The sequence below is a fragment of the Lithobates pipiens genome, unplaced genomic scaffold (assembly GCF_037356315.1).
Source record: "Lithobates pipiens isolate NorthernLeopardFrog02 unplaced genomic scaffold, aLitPip1_a1.2 Scaffold_3, whole genome shotgun sequence".
NCBI lineage: Eukaryota > Metazoa > Chordata > Amphibia > Anura > Ranidae > Lithobates > Lithobates pipiens.
In genome coordinates, this window is record NW_027507790.1 from 282,947,066 (window position 1) to 282,962,693 (window position 15,628).

The following is a 15,628-nucleotide window of genomic DNA, read 5'->3' on the forward strand; positions in this document are numbered from 1 at the left end:
GATGTCCTGACAGCGAGAGAGCGAATAGACCTGGGAGCGCTAGGGCACATTGGGCTTCCTGGGAGCGCCTGGGCACATTGGGTTTCCTGGGGAGCGCTGGGCACATTGGGCTTCCTGGGAGCGCTGGGCACATTGGGTGTTCCTGGGGAGCGCTGGGCACATTGGGTTTCCTGGGGAGCGCTGGGCACATTGGGCTTCCTGGGAGCGCTGGGCACATTGGGCTTCCTGGGAGCGCTGGGCACATTGGGGTTCTGGGGAGCGCTGGGCACATTGGGGGTTCCTGGGAGCGCTGGGCACATTGGGCTTCCTGGGGAGCGCTGGGCGCATTGGGTTCCTGGGAGCGCTGGGCACATTGGGCTTCCTGGGAGCGCTGGGCCACATTGGGTTTCCTGGGGAGCGCTGGGCACATTGGGCTTCCTGGGAGCGCTGGGCACATTGGGGTTCCTGGGGAGCGCTGGGCACATTGGGTTCCTGGGAGCCGCTGGGCACATTGGGGTTCCTGGGGAGCGCTGGGCACATTGGGGTTCCTGGGAGCGCTGGGCACATTGGGCTTCCTGGGAGCGCTGGGCACATTGGGCTTCCTGGGAGCGCTGGGCACATTGGGCTTCCTGGGAGCGCTGGGCACATTGGGCTTCCTGGGGAGCGCTGGGCACATTGGGCTTCCTGGGGAGCACGCTGGGCGCATTGGGCTTCCTGGGGAGCACGCTGGGCGCATTGGGCTTCCTGGGGAGCGCTGGGCGCATTGGGCTTCCTGGGGAGCGCTGGGCACATTGGGCTTCCTGGGGAGCGCTGGGCACATTGGGCTTCCTGGGGAGCGCTGGGCACATTGGGCTTCCTGGGGAGCGCTGGGCACATTGGGCTTCCTGGGAGCGCTGGGCACATTGGGCTTCCTGGGAGCGCTGGGCACATTGGGCTTCCTGGGAGCGCTGGGCACATTGGGCTTCCTGGGAGCGCTGGGCACATTGGGCTTCCTGGGGAGGCGCTGGGCGCATTGGGCTTCCTGGGAGCGCTGGGCACATTGGGCTTCTGGGAGCGCTGGGCACATTGGGCTTCCTGGGAGCGCTGGGCACATTGGGCTTCCTGGGAGCGCTGGGCACATTGGGCTTCCTGGGAGCGCTGGGCACATTGGGCTTCCTGGGAGCGCTGGGCACATTGGGCTTCCTGGGAGCGCTGGGCACATTGGGCTTCCTGGGGAGCGCTGGGCGCATTGGGCTTCCTGGGGATTTTGGACAACTTAGTCTTCCTCAGGGACTCTGGATACATTTAGGTTTCTTTGGGAGCGCTTGGAATGTTCCACTTTCGAAGGAGCTCTGTGTTTTTAGAAAGCTCTCGACTTATTCAGTTACATGTTGTGCACCACGTAGAGGAAGTTGCCGCACCGCGTAGAGGAAGCTGATTACGTCTCTCTAAGTTCTCTCCTGTGTTCCTCTGCAGGATTACCAGGACATCATAGAGACCCCCATGGACTTCAGCACTGTGAAGGCCACACTGGAGGACGGCAACTACAGCGACCCCCTGGAATTCTCCCGAGACGTCCGGCTGATCTTCAATAACTCCAAGGCTTACACTCCTAACAAGAAGTCCAGGGTAAGCGGGCGATACCACAGCAAGTACGGGAGATGTAACGCTCATTGTTGGCCTCCAGCCTGATACCCTCCATGGTTGTTGGCCTCCAGCCGGGTACCCTCCATGGTTGTTGGCCTCCAGCCTGGTACCCTCCATGGTTGTTGGCCTACAGCCTGGTAACTTCCATGGTTGTTGTCCTCCAGCCTGGTAACTTCCATGGTTGTTGGCCTCCAGCCTGGTAACTTCCATGGTTGTTGGCCTCCAGCCTGGTAACTTCCATGGTTGTTGGCCTCCAGCCTGGTAACTTCCATGGTTGTTGGCCTCCAGCCTGGTAACTTCCATGGTTGTTGGCCTCCAGCCTGGTAACTTCCATGGTTGTTGGCCTCCAGCCTGGTAACTTCCATGGTTGTTGGCCTCCAGCCTGGTAACTTCCATGGTTGTTGGCCTCCAGCCTGGTAACATCCATGGTTGTTGGCCTCCAGCCTGGTAACTTCCATGGTTGTTGGCCTCCAGCCGGGTACCTTCCATGTTGTTGGCCTCCAGCCTGGTACCTTCCATGGTTGTTGGCCTCCAGCCTGGTAACTTCCATGGTTGTTGGCCTCCAGCCGGGTACCTTCCATGGTTGTTGGCCTCCAGCCTGGTAACTTCCATGGTTGTTGGCCTCCAGCCTGGTAACTTCCATGGTTGTTGGCCTCCAGCCGGGTACCTTCCATGGTTGTTGGCCTCCAGCCGGGTAACTTCCATGTTGTTGGCCTCCAGCCGGGTACCCTCCATGGTTGTTGGCCTCCAGCCGGGTACCCTTCCATGGTTGTTTGCCTCCAGCCGGGTACCCTCCATGGTTGTTTGCCTCCAGCCGGGTACCTTCCATGGTTGTTGGCCTCCAGCCGGGTACCTTCCATGGTTGTTGGCCTCCAGCCTGGTAACTTCCATGGTTGTTGCTCTCCAGCCTGGTAACTTCCATGGTTGTTGGCCTCCAGCCTGGTACCCTCCATGGTTGTTGGCCTCCAGCCGGGTACCTTCCATGGTTGTTGGCCTCCAGCCGGTACCCTCCATGGTTGTTGGCCTCCAGGATTCAGCACTGCTTGAAGCTTGCTAAAAGCCTTCTGAAATCTAACAGCTTGTTTAAAGCTACAGAAAACGAAACCTCGTCCCGTTCAGATTAAACGTCTTCCCCTCCATATCCTTCCCTTACAGCCTCCCGCCGGACACTTCTGTGAAGTTGCCCCTTCAGTTTGATGGGACTCTCTTCCTTCATGTTTTGTCCTCAGATATACAGCATGACGCTGCGATTATCGGCTCTGTGCGATGCGTACATCAAAGACATCCTCTATGACTACCGGCTGGCTATGCAGCTACAGCAACGCAAGAGGCAGCGCTACCGGAAGAGGATCCGCAGCAGCAGCAGCTCCAGGTCCGGGTCCGGGTCCAGGTCCAGGTCCAGCAGTCGAGAGTTTGAGGTGAGATGCTAGGAACATTTTGCACACAGATTGGGTGGGGGGTTTTTGGGGCTTTAAAGCTGGGTCTCCAATACGGCCCTGGGGCCCCATCCGGCCCATAACTGGGGGCAGTGGCATATCCTCAGACTCGGTATTGGTGCACTGACTGTAAGGGGGACTTTGAAGTGATGGGGAGGCTTCTGATATGATTGGGGGGGGCGCTTCTGATTTATGGGGGAGTGGCTTCTGATGTGCTATGGATGCTTCTGATATGGGGGGGTCTTATGTGATTTGGGGGGGGGGGGGTTTACTTCTGATATGATAGAGATGCTTCTGATATATTGTGGGGGGGGGGCTCTGATGTGATTGGGAGGGCTTCTGATATAAGCGGAGGGGGGCTTGTGATGTGATGGGGGACTTCTGATATTAGCTAGGGGGTGGCTTCTGATGTGATCGGGATGCTTCTGATATAAGGGGGGGCTCTGATGTGATTGGGGGGTGGCTTCTGATATAAGTGGGGATGACTTCTGATATAATAGGGATGCTTCTGATATGGGGGGGGGGTCTTGTGTGATTCGGGGGGGGGGGGGGGGTTTGCTTCTGATATGATAGAGATGATTCTGATATATTGGGGGGGCTCTGATGTGATGGGGGAGTGGCTGATATTAGCGAGGGGGCTTCTGATATGATTGGGGGGGGTGGCTTCTGATATAATGGGGGAGTGGGCTTCTTATGTGATGGGGTGACTTCTGATATTAGCTAGGGGGTGGCTTCTGATGTGATCGGGATGCTTCTGATATAAGGAGGGGCTCTGATGTGATGGGGGGGGGGGTGGCTTCTGATATAAGTGGGGGGACTTCTGATTTGATGAGAGGGGCTTCCAATATAAGGGGGCGGGGGGAGGGAGGGGGTGTTTCTGATGTGACATTATTTCTTATTATTTTATCAGTCCCCATATTTTTTGTAAATGATGGTGTGTCCCTCCATAGAGAGGAGTTTGGAGGACCCCCCCCCCATCACCTGGATCCAGTAGGACCCGGGTCGGGGTTTAAGGGTTTAATAATTTTGGTGTCTGACACTTCCCAACCAATAATTGGGATTGTAGCTGTTGTCTCGTCCCTTTGATAATCTGGGGGTGTTTGGCAGCGACTCGCCCTCTACGCGTTTTGCAGCCGCCCCGCAGACAGGCTCCTCCTCCTCCTTCCTTTGTTTGCTCTCGGATTGGTCGGTCTGTTTTCTGCCACAACTAATGAATTTCTTTTTATTTTTTTCTAGTCCAAAGCCAAAGCCCAGGAGAACACCCCAGAAAGTGAATCAGAACTCCGCCCTCCCTCTCTCCGGGAGCTCCTCCTCTTCCTCTTCCTCCTCCTCCTCCTCGTCGGACAGTAAGTACAGGGGATGCGGGCAGTACTGACATCTACGTAGGTCCCGTCTAATGAGGAGCGCCAAACCAGCCCCAAGATCCCTCCCCTCCCCCCGAGAGTCCAAAGTCTGCGGGATTTTTAGAAGTAAATAATAGAAGGTAGAAAAACAAACGTGGAACTGCGCTGGCAAAACAAACAAACACAAACAGCGGCCGCCGCGTACATACAGTGTGACATCACAACATGCAAATGAAATGGATAAAGCTGCGCTATAAATGATGTACAATTATGTCATAGAGCCCCCATGGTGCAGGAAGGGCAAAAGAAATATAAATGTAAATGTTGTAGCCACTGGTTTTCAACACCACAGTGCACATGCACAGGGGCGGACTGACCATTCGGGCACTGCCCAAGGGCCCCATGCCACCAAGGGGCCCCATCAGAGTTTCCAGCCTCGATAAAAACAGGGACAGTATGTAAAAATCTATTTTTTTTAAAAAAATCCCAAGATTATAGCTGCCCCAACTCTCCAGTACCTTTTCAGTGTGTGTGTAGTCTGTGTGTGTATAGTGTATGTGTGTGTAGTCTGTGTGGTCATAATCTATTGCCTGGGGGGCCCATAATCTTCTCCTATTGCCCGGGGGCCCCATAATCTTCCTTCTATTGCCAGGGGGTCCCCATAATCTTCTTCTATTGCCCGGGGGTCCCGTAATCTTCTTCTATTGCCAGGGGCCCTGTAATCTTCTTCTATTGCCAGGGGCCCCGTAATCTTCTTCTATTGCCAGGGGCCCCGTAATCTTCTATTGCCAGGGGGTCCCGTGATCTTCTCCTATTGCCTGGGGGCCCCATAATCTTATCCTATTGCCCGGGGGCCCCGTAATCTTCTCCTATTGCCCGGGGGCCCCAAAAATTTTTCCTATTGCCCGGGGGCCCCATAATCTTCTTCTATTGCCAGGGGGTCCCCATAATCTTCTTCTATTGCCCGGGGGCCCCGTAATCTTCTTCTATTGCCAGGGGGTCCCGTGATCTTCTCCTATTGCCCGGGGTCCCCATAATCTTCTCCTATTGCCCGGGGGCCCCATAATCTTCTCCTATTGCCCCGGGGGCCCCATAATCTTCTCCTATTGCCCGGGGGCCCCATAATCTTCTCCTATTGCCCGGGGGGCCCCATAATCTTCTCCTATTGCCCGGGGGCCCCATAATCTTCTCCTATTGCCCGGGGCCCCATAATCTTCTCCTATTGCCCGGGGCCCCATGAGTTATCAGTCCGCCCCTGCACATGCATGAACATCGAAAAAGTGCCCGACCACCATAGATGTAGATTGCGCTCACAAAACCACAAGCATTAAAGGCAATTGGCTTAACCCAGCCTGGGCCTTTAGTTTGCACGTCCGCGTCCGTCCCAATGTCCGTGCCTCTCATGAATTTCTCAGGAAAAAGAGAAGGACTACTATGGTGTAGTGTGTTCAATACTTAATAAATGTATTTGTTAAAAGTTGCACTTACCGTTACGTAGTAGTAAAATGCATACCAAAGAAAGTTCCAGCTGGCATACACAGACAGAGCCAGTCCTCCTTAATCGAATGGCGTGGTGACGTCACTACATGCCTTCTCCCAGACGCGTTTCGTCATCAAACAGACATTTTCAATGGGGAAATAATAGAAGGTGTTGGTGGGATTTCTGGACGTTTTTAGAGACATCAGATTGAAGCTGCAATGAAATTCTCTGCATGTCTGGGTGAGCGTTGTGCAGCTTGTCAGCCTCTTCACAATAACCTCCTTTACCCTCATCTCCTTTTAGTGTCCGATTCTCCCGCTGAACCCGACAACGTCTCCGCTGGCGAGGAAACGGAGAAGCAGCTGTCACCTTCCGGATCCAACGAACAAAACAAGAACGACTCGGAGCCGGAGCCGGCGAGCAGCGCGAAGAGCAGACCCTCCCCCGCCAAGGGTAATAACCAGAAACCCCTCTCCTGCTAACTCGATCACATAGAAAACAGTCACCTCCTTAGAGAGAAACCTCATTTCCCACACCCATGACCTATTACATACAAGCTGAGAGATTAACCAGGCTTGCAGAGGGAGTGGCTTCTCTCTCAGCTGATAGGGGGGGGGAGTGGTGGCACGTAGCTGGGGGTCTATGGAAAGGGGATCATGGTTGGGCCTGTAAATAGAGAAAAGAGGAGAAGGTTCTTCATTGGACCTGTGAGGAGGGGAGGTCCTTAGTTGGGCATGTAGAGAGGAAGAAGACATGGGTTAGGCTTATGGAGGGGGGGGGTACTTAGTTGGCTGATGGAAAGAGTGGGGTATTGGGCATGTGGAGAGGAAGAGGATCTGGGTGGTGCCTATGGAGGGGGGGGTACTTAGTTGGGCTGATGGAAAGGTGGGGTATTGGGCTTGTGGAGAGGAGAGGTACTTGGTCGGGTCTTTGTGGAGAAATGGTTCTTAAATCAAAACTTTGTAAAGGGGGGGGGGGGGGGGGTACTTCATTGGGCTGGTGGGGAGGGAAGGTACATGGTTCTGCCTGGGGGGAAGGGAAGGCTTTAGGAGAGGCGTAGTACTTGGTGTTGGACCTTTGAAAAGTTAGACCTATGAGAAGGAGACTTGGTTTGGCTTATAGGGAGGGCAGGTACGAAGAGCGAAGGTACTTTACTGGTAGCTGTGGGGAGGAGAGATCCTTAAATGGACCTTTGAGGAGGTGAGATAATTAGTTGGGACTTTTAGGAAGGTAGGTACTTTTTTGGGCTTGAGTGGAGGGAAGACCATCAGGAAAGAGAGTACGTAGCTGGACATTTGAAGAGAGTATGGGGGGGGGTTATTAAGTGGAACCTGTGAAAAAAGGAGGTGCTGAGTTGGCCAATGTGGAGATGGGGCACTTACTGGGCTTATTACATAGGAGGTACCTTTGGGGGCCTACATGGAGGGAAGGGCCTTCAGGAAGTAGGAGTACTTAGTTTGACCTTTGAGGGGGAATGGGGTACTTAGTTGGACCTGTGATGGGGGGGGGGTACTTAGTTGAGCCTATTGGAAGGGAATGTACTTACTGGGGACCTTTTGAGTAGGGGAGGTACTTAGTTGGACCTGTGAGAAGGAGGGGTACTTACCTGGGCATGTGAGGTGAAGCGCTATTTAGGCAGGGCCTATGAGGGACAGGAGGTTCATAGTTGGACCTTTGAGGAGGGGAGGAACTTAATAGAACCTATGGGGAGGTACCTACATGAACCTTTGAGGGGGAGAGCGGCATTCAATTGGGCATGTGAGGAGGAGAGGTACTTAGCTGGGCCTATGGGACAGGAGGTCCTTAGCTGGACTTTTGAGGAGGGAGGAACTTAGTAGAGCCCATGGGGAGGGGAGATTCTTGTTTGAACCTTTTTTGGGTAGGGTTTACTTATTTGGGCCCGTGAATGCGGGGAGGTACTTGGTTACGTTTATGTCGGGGGGGGGGGGGGGTTTACTTTGACCTTTTGATGGAGGAGTGTTCACAGTTGGGCATGTTAGAATAAAAAGTACCTAAGTGGGCCTATGGGACATCAAGCTCTTAGTTGGACCTTTTGAGGAGAAGAGCAACTTAGCTGAGACCATGGGAAAGGGAGGTTCTAAGATTTGAGGGGGTACTTATCTGGGCCTGTGAGAGGAGAGGTACTCGGTTGCGTCCATGTTGAGGGGAGGTTCTTGGTTTGACCTTTTTAAGGAGGTCAGGTAACAAATTGGGCATGTGAAAAGGTGAGGCACTTGGTGGGGCATACGGAAAGGGGAGGTACTTGGTCGGGCCTACGGAAAGGGAGGTACTTGGTGGGCCCTACGGAAAGGGGAGGTGCTTGGTCGGGCCTACGGAAAGGGGAGGTACTTGGTCGGGCCTACAGAAAGGGGAGGTACTTGGTCGGCCCTACGGAAAGGGGAGGTACTTGGTCGGGCCTACGGAAAGGGAGGTACTCGGCTGGGCCTACGGAAAGGGGAGGTACTCGGCTGGGCCTATGGAAAGGGGAGGTACTCGGCTGGGCCTATGGAAAGGGGAGGTACTCGGCTGGGCCTACGGAAAGGGGAGGTACTCGGCTGGGCCTACGGAAAGGGGAGGTACTCGGCTGGGCCTACGGAAAGGGGAGGTACTCGGCTGGGCCTACGAAAGGGGAGGTACTCGGCTGGGCCTACGGAAAGGGGAGGTACTCGGCTGGGCCTACGGAAAGGGGAGGTACTCGGCTGGGCCTACGGAAAGGGGAGGTACTCGGTTGGGCCTACGGAAAGGGGAGGTACTCGGCTGGGCTACGGAAAGGGGAGGTACTCGGCTGGGCCTACGGAAAGGGGAGGTACTTGGCTGGGCCTACGGAAAGGGGAGGTACTTGGTTGGGCCTACGGAAAGGGGAGGTACTCGGCTGGGCCTACGGAAAGGGGAGGTACTTGGCTGGGCCTACGGAAAGGGGAGGTACTTGGCTGGGCCTACGAAAAGGGGAGGTACTTGGTTGGGCCTACGGAAAGGGGAGGTACTTGGTTGGGCTACGGAAAGGGGAGGTACTTGGGCGGGCCTACGGAAAGGGGAGGTACTTGGGCGGGCCTAAGGTGAGGGAAGGTACCTCATTTGGCCTGTGAAGAAGAAACTTAATTGGGCCTGTGAGCAGGGGAGATACTTGCTTTGGCCTGTGGGGAGGGGAGGTTCTTAGTTGGACCTTGAGGATAGGAGGTATTCAGTTGGGCTTGTGGAGAGGAAATGCGCTTGGGTCTACAGGGATGGTAGGTTCTTGGTTGGGTCTATAGGGAGTAGATAATTAATGAGGGGGCATCATTGGTGGTCATAAGGGGGCCTGAATTTACTCGATTAATTTAGACGAGAGGTGGCTCAATCTTAAACTACGTAAGGAGCTCTTAGGTGTTAGAGCGGTAAGGATGTAGAACTCCCTTCCACAGTTGGTGGTGTCAGCAGGGAGTGAACACAATGTACAGGGATATGGAAACTGGTAGTGACAATAAACACTCACCAGATTTATCTGGGTGGACTGGTGTTTTTATTCAGCCTTACCAACTATGTTCCTAAGATGATCTAAAGGGGGTGGGAGTGGGAGTGGGACGCAGAAACCCTCCTTATACAGGTAAAAGATTTCGGATCGCATGAATTGATCCCCTTCCTCTCGCATTGTATTTGTATGAAGTTCTGTTTTGTCTTCTGGATTTAACCCGAGCATTTCTTTGTCTCGCAGTTGAACACACCAATGGTCCTCTTGTGAACGGGAATGGAGGAGACACCCCAAAAGCCAGAAGAAGAGTCCTGAGCTCCTCAGATGATGAAAGCGTGGCAGAACCACAAGAGAAGATGCAGGATGAGGAGGAGGAGGACGACGATAAAGCTGAGAAAGACAAAGATGCAAACACACCGCCCCACCCCCCTTCGGCAGGAGACTCGGAGTCCAGCTCAAGTTCTAAGAGTGAGTCCGACTGCAGTTCTGACTCCGAGTCCTCCACCAAATCCGACCAGGACTACGTAGACGGCGATCACGATTACACCAAAGTGGCGCGGACGAAACTTAAGCGCAAACTTCCAGACACCACCGGCGACAAGAACCCTAAAAGGAAAGGGCGAGGACGCGGAAGGGGGCGGGGTAGGGGCCGGGCTAAAGGTTACAGTTTAAGAGGGGTAGAGGCCAAGAAAGGACGAGGCAGAGGCCGGGGACGAGGCGTGAGCAAAACCCCGCAGAGCCCGGCGGTAAAGATGTCCGACGAGGACACCGGTGACGAGGACGAGGCGGACGACGGCGGAGAAAGCGATTTCGTGGAGCTGGAAAGAAAGAAGCGCCGCATAAACACCAGGAACCAAGGCCGGAGGACTGTGCTCTACAACGACGACGACTCCGACATCGACCACGAGGTTCTGCTGCAGTTGGATGATCCGTTGAACCTCGGTACGTCCAGGTCGGGGCGCGTGCGGAAGATGACGGAGAAGGCCAGAGTCAGCCATCTGATGGGATGGAACGGGTGACGCCGCGTGACGCCATTAATAATTCGAAGGGTCCATCAGCTGCAGGGATTTCACCGCAACAAATTCCTCGGTGGATCTTCTTAGGACAATTCTGCTCTTTACGGTGGTGCTTCTTCTTTTCATTTTTTTAATTTAATTTTATTTTTTCGATGCAATCGCTTAAAGTATTATCCAGTTGCATTTTTGAGGGGGAAGCCTTATTTATAGGGGGTCCCCGGACTCCGCAGCCACAACACTATGGTATAAGGTGCCGCTTTCCATACCAGTGATATGGACACCTTTTTTTTTTTTTAATGGTGATAGCTTTTGTGTGTGTAATATAGAGTTAAGCACCTTTTTATAGAGATTTTATACGGTTTTGTGACGCTTCGAGTACAGAGAATGATATTTTTTTGCACAAGATACCAACCCTGATGGCAGCTATAAATGTGTTTACACTTTCTAAATCTTGGGGGATCTCCGTGACGCCGAGCCTCGGATGCCAAATGTTACTTTTCCCGCTGCTTTGTTCCACGTGGTGTTATGGCAGCTGGGATTCCATTCATGTCTCTCTCCTGTCGTCTTTAGCAGTAATAGTATTTGTGCCTTTGTTAATCGTTCCGCCTCCCCCCCCCCCCCCCGAGCGTTCATCATACTCCAACAGAATCTGCCAATCCGGTTCACAGCCATTTTAAGTTGCGGCCTCTAACTACCTCGAAAGTGTTTGGCGGACACGGGCGGTGAGCAGTGGTTCCTGAACGTTCTGCGCCCTTTCTGCCGGAAAGCATGTCCGATATCCGGGTCCAAAAAATGAAGCAGAACTCCTTGACAGTACTTGGTCCTTCGGGTATTGGGTGCTCTCCAGCGGGATGGTGCCATGGCAGAACCAGAGAAGGAGATACAAAGTCACTGGCATTCATTCTGAAGACCAAAAGAAGGGGCAACAGGGTCATGTCCTCAACACAACATAGTGACACCCTGAGGAAGTGACCCTCGAGACCCCGAAATGTTGGCCTGACTTCACAATAAGAGCTCTTTCACCTGAGCTGCCCCGTGCGTCGGTGGTAAAGCGCCGCTATTTTTAGTGTTGCTTTACCGTCATTTTAGTGGCGCTTTTCGGCTGCTAGCGGGGTGCTTTTAACTCCCACTAGCGGCCGAAAAAAGGGTTTAAAGTGCCAGCAAAGCGCTGCTGCAGCCGCGCTTTGCCAGCGTTTTGGTGCCGCTGCCCATTGATTTCAATGGGCAGAGGCACTTTTGGTGTATAGACTGCTCCTAAAGCCCCTCGAAGAAGCTGCTTGCAGGACATATTTGAGCGTCCTGCCAGCGCACCGCTCCAGTGTGAGAGCCCTCGGAATAAGAGGAGCGGCGCTATAAGCTCCTCGGTGTGAACGGGGTCTAAATGATACACCTTTATCTGGCTTTGTACCTTCTATATTAGGATCACATGCAATGCACTGCACTGGGTTTACTTCTGTGTTTGCACTCTGGAGATGCTTGTGAAGGACGTAGTGTGAGATTTGTTTAGTCACATCATTATTTATTGTACTTTTTTTCTTTTACTTGTTTTTATTTTATTTACCAGTTCTGTATATTGTTCTCTTAGCAGGGATTCTCATAGAACAACAAAAGCCTGGTGCTCTTCTCAGAGGCTTTAACAGATTCTATATGTAGAGATGATGCAGCTTTGTAACTCGTCTCTCGGGGTTCGGAGGGTAGTTGGTCGATCCTCTGTAAATATGTACGCAGGAGTTTATTGGCGGCCTGCTCTTTCGGGACCCTTGGAAGGGTCCTGGACAGGTTGGAGTTTGACGGCTTGCTCTTTTTTTTGGATCCTCAGAAAGTTTCCAGACAGGTTGAAGTTTATTGGCGGCTTGCTCTTGTGGGACCCTCAGAAAGTTCCCGGACAGGCTGGAGTTTATAGGAGGCTCAGTCTTATGGGAATTTCAGAAGGTTCCCAGGCAGGGCAGAGTTAATTGGTGAGCCACTCTTGTGGGAACCCACGGATAGTTCCAGAACAGACCTTCGTTTATTGGTGTCTCACTGTTAGGAGATCTTCAGACTGGTTGGCATTTATTGGCAGCTTGCATGTGGCACTTTCAGAAGGTTCCCAGACTGGCTGGCGTTATTGGTGCCACGCTCTTGGGGAACCCTCAGAAAGGCTGGAGTTTATTGGTGGCTCAGTCTTGTAGGGACCCTTGGAAAATTCCTAGTTGGCCGATTGTCGGTGTCTCGGTTTTGTGGGGACCTTCAGAAGGTTCTTTGACTGGCCAGAGATTTTTGGTGACTCGCTGTTGGAGGACTTTCAGAAGGTTTTCAGACAGACCAGAGTTATTGGTAGCTCACTCTTGTGGAAACCTCAAGGTTCCCTGGACAGGTTTATTGGAGGCTCAGCCTTATAGGTCTTTCAGAAGGTTCCATGGTGAGCCACTCTTGTGGGACCTTCAGAAAGTTCTTGGACAGGCTAAAGGTTATTGGAGGGCTCAGTCCTATGAAACTTTCAGAAGGTTCCCGGACAGGCCAGCGCTAAGTGGTGAGCCACTCTTGTAGGAAACCCTCAGATAGTTCTAGGACATGCCTTAGTTTATTGGCAGCTAACTCTTGCGGGACCCTTGGAAAGAAAGGCTGGAGTTTCTTGGAGGCTTGATCTTATTGGACTTTCAGAAGATTCCCAGACAAGTCCGTTATTTGTTGAGCCTCAGATAGTGGAAACCCTGAGATAGTTCCAGGACAGTCCTTAGTTTATTGGTGGCTTACTCTTGTGCGCCGCTCTTCTGGGGTTTCAGAAGGTTCTTCTACAGGCCAAAATGTATTGGTAGCTCAGTCTTATGGGATTTTCGGGGAGGTTTCCAGACAGGCCAGAGGTAGTTGGTGGCCCATCCTTGTGGAAACCCTCACATGGTTTCCGGACAGACCTTAGTTTTTTTGATGGCTCACTAATGTGAGATTGTCAGAACGTTCCAGGCAGGCCAGAGTTAATTGGAGCTTTGCTCTTGTGTGACCCTTGGAAGGTTCCCCAACAAGTCTGTGTTTGCGCATCGCAGTTCTCTTGCAGTACGTTGCTTGGATTGAATTGTCTTTTCCTGCTGCTCAATAGATGTTGAAGTACATCTGCCGGGAGAAGGCTCGGTGCCTCCAGTACTAGAGGCTTTTCTCCAACATATGGTGCTTATTAACAATCTTTTATTCATTGTTTGACTTGAAAGGGCTTCCTGAAGCATTTGCAGCCACGAGCCTCCTGTGCACCTTCGGTCACTTTGCTGCCGTCTTTTCTTCCATATAAACAATGCTTTTATATGACGTTGCTGCCCTCCATATAGAGCAGCCCACGCTTGTGTTACATTCCTTTAAAGTGCGTTGGCATTCCAGCAAAATGAACTTCAATAAGACCCGCAGATCCTCCGTTCTTCTGTGTTTTTAAAACCAACCCAACTTTTAGCACAGATAAATAAAGAAGAGCTTTTTCTGATGTTTACATGTACATAGACTTCTGTTACGATTGAACGCTTTGCCCACATTTCCCTTCCTGCCGCTAGCCATGCCCAGCATTTTTCATGCAATTTGGGTTTCCAGTTGCTAAAATTTTCAAACAGATCAAAGTAACTTACCAACATTTTATTTTTCCATGTCGCTGAAAATAATGTTTTTGGTGGTCAGTTGCCTTGAACCATAATCTGATTACTGCTGAGTGTATGGCCAGCATGACTTGTTTTTGGCCATTGGACCCAGATTTACGGATTTGTTTTTTTTTTCAAGGGCTCTGAGACATTGCCGCATCTTCTCTTGTTGCTCTTCACGTGTCGGAAGCCGATTCTTGTGCCTCCTATGTTTCTGTCATTTTCCTATAAATTACAAGTCCTACAACCAATTCCAGCACTGACACTCGGGTTGAACATCTGGAAAAGTTGTAAGAACAGGTATCTGGCAGAGTGTTGAGAAGGGGGGATTTGTTGGGGGGGGGGGGGGGGGTGTTTTGAGTTGGGTATCTGAAAAATCAAGACTTTTGTGTTGAGATTTGAGAGTGGTTTGGGGTTGAGCATTTGGCTGATTGGTGAATGGGGGGGGGGGGGGGTTGGGTGTCTGGAAGAGTGGTAAGAGCAAGTATCTTGTAGAGTGGGGTGGTGGTATGGAGTTGGGCGTTTGACAGTTTGTGAAAGGGAGCGATGAGTTGGCTATCTGGAAGAGTGGTAAGAGCGGGTATCGGGCAGAGTGTTGAGATATGCGCGGAGGGGGGTTTGGGCATTTGGGAGATTGGTGAATGGGGGGGGGGGGGGGGGTTGGGTGTCTGCAAGAGTGGTAGGAGCAAGTATCTCGTAGAGCATGGAGAGAAGCGGGGGGGGGGGGGTGGTATGGAGTTGGGTGTTTGGCAGATTGTGAAGGGAGGGGAGCGATGAGTTGGGTATCTGGAAGAGTGGTAAGAGCGGATATCTGGAAGATTGCGGAGAGTGAGGGGTGGTATGGAGTTGGGCATTTGGTAGATTGGTGAAGGGGAGCAATGGGTTGGGTATCTGGAAGAGTGGTAAGAGCGGATATCTGGAAGAGTGTGGAGAGTGAGGGGTGGTATGGAGTTGGACATTTGGTAGATTGGTGAAAGGGAACAATAAGTTGGGTATCTGGAAGAGTGGTAAGAGAGTGTATTGGGCAGAGTGTTGAGATATGCGTGGGGGGGAGGGTTTGGGCATTTGGGAGATTGGTGAGGGGGGGGGGTTGTTTGGCAGATCGGTAGGTGATGGGGGGGGATTTGGTAAGGGCATGACCACCCTCTTACAGTCTAGACTTTTAAGGGTCAGAATCTGTGGTTGGTCCACTTCGTCCTCCTTAGAAAAGATCGTCTTCAGACAAAGTCCTGTCACATGGAGCCAGGACGGGGGGTCATGGTCACTGACCGGCCTCATTGATTGGCATGCCGTTGGATTATTAGGATGGTTTCTTTCTCCTCTGGGCCCGGTGCGCTCCTCTCTTTCAGCATAGACTTTACTTTGAGAAAGCCAACTCCACCGTAAACCTAAATATCGCCCTTCCTATTGGTGGGCTGGGAGTGGTGGAATCATTTTAGTCCTTTCTTTTTTTTCTCCGCACAGTTTAGCAGTTTTATTTTTCACTTTTTACTAATTTGTACTCTCCACTTTCACTTTTTGCATCAAAGTTGTAAATTGGAAGGATTTCGAACAAACCCGCGAGGGGGGGAGGGGGGGGGGGTTGGGTAGGTGTAGAACTGCTTTTGCTGATCGTTGTAAATAAGCCCCGATGGAAGCTGGTTACTGCCCATCGTCCTCTGACAGAAGCAATAATGTACAGATACTGTGATATACGGCCGGTAG

General features: G+C 52.3%; 1 protein-coding gene and 1 pseudogene across 2 annotated transcripts; both read left to right on the forward strand.

The window, feature by feature from the left end:
* Positions 1-1,434: 1,434 nt before the first annotated feature.
* LOC143941295 (bromodomain and WD repeat-containing protein 3 pseudogene) lies at positions 1,435-3,035 on the forward strand (annotated as a pseudogene). The gene is given in 2 exon segments (XR_013264001.1): positions 1,435-1,587; positions 2,835-3,035. The product of XR_013264001.1 is annotated as a bromodomain and WD repeat-containing protein 3 pseudogene (transcript).
* Positions 3,036-4,281: 1,246 nt separating this feature from the next.
* On the forward strand, positions 4,282-14,270 carry LOC143941194 (uncharacterized). Its single transcript, XM_077463228.1, has 3 exons — positions 4,282-4,387; positions 6,168-6,317; positions 9,556-14,270. Coding segments are annotated over exons 1-3 (927 nt in total). The 5' UTR covers positions 4,282-4,386; the 3' UTR covers positions 10,332-14,270.
* Positions 14,271-15,628: the final 1,358 nt, after the last annotated feature.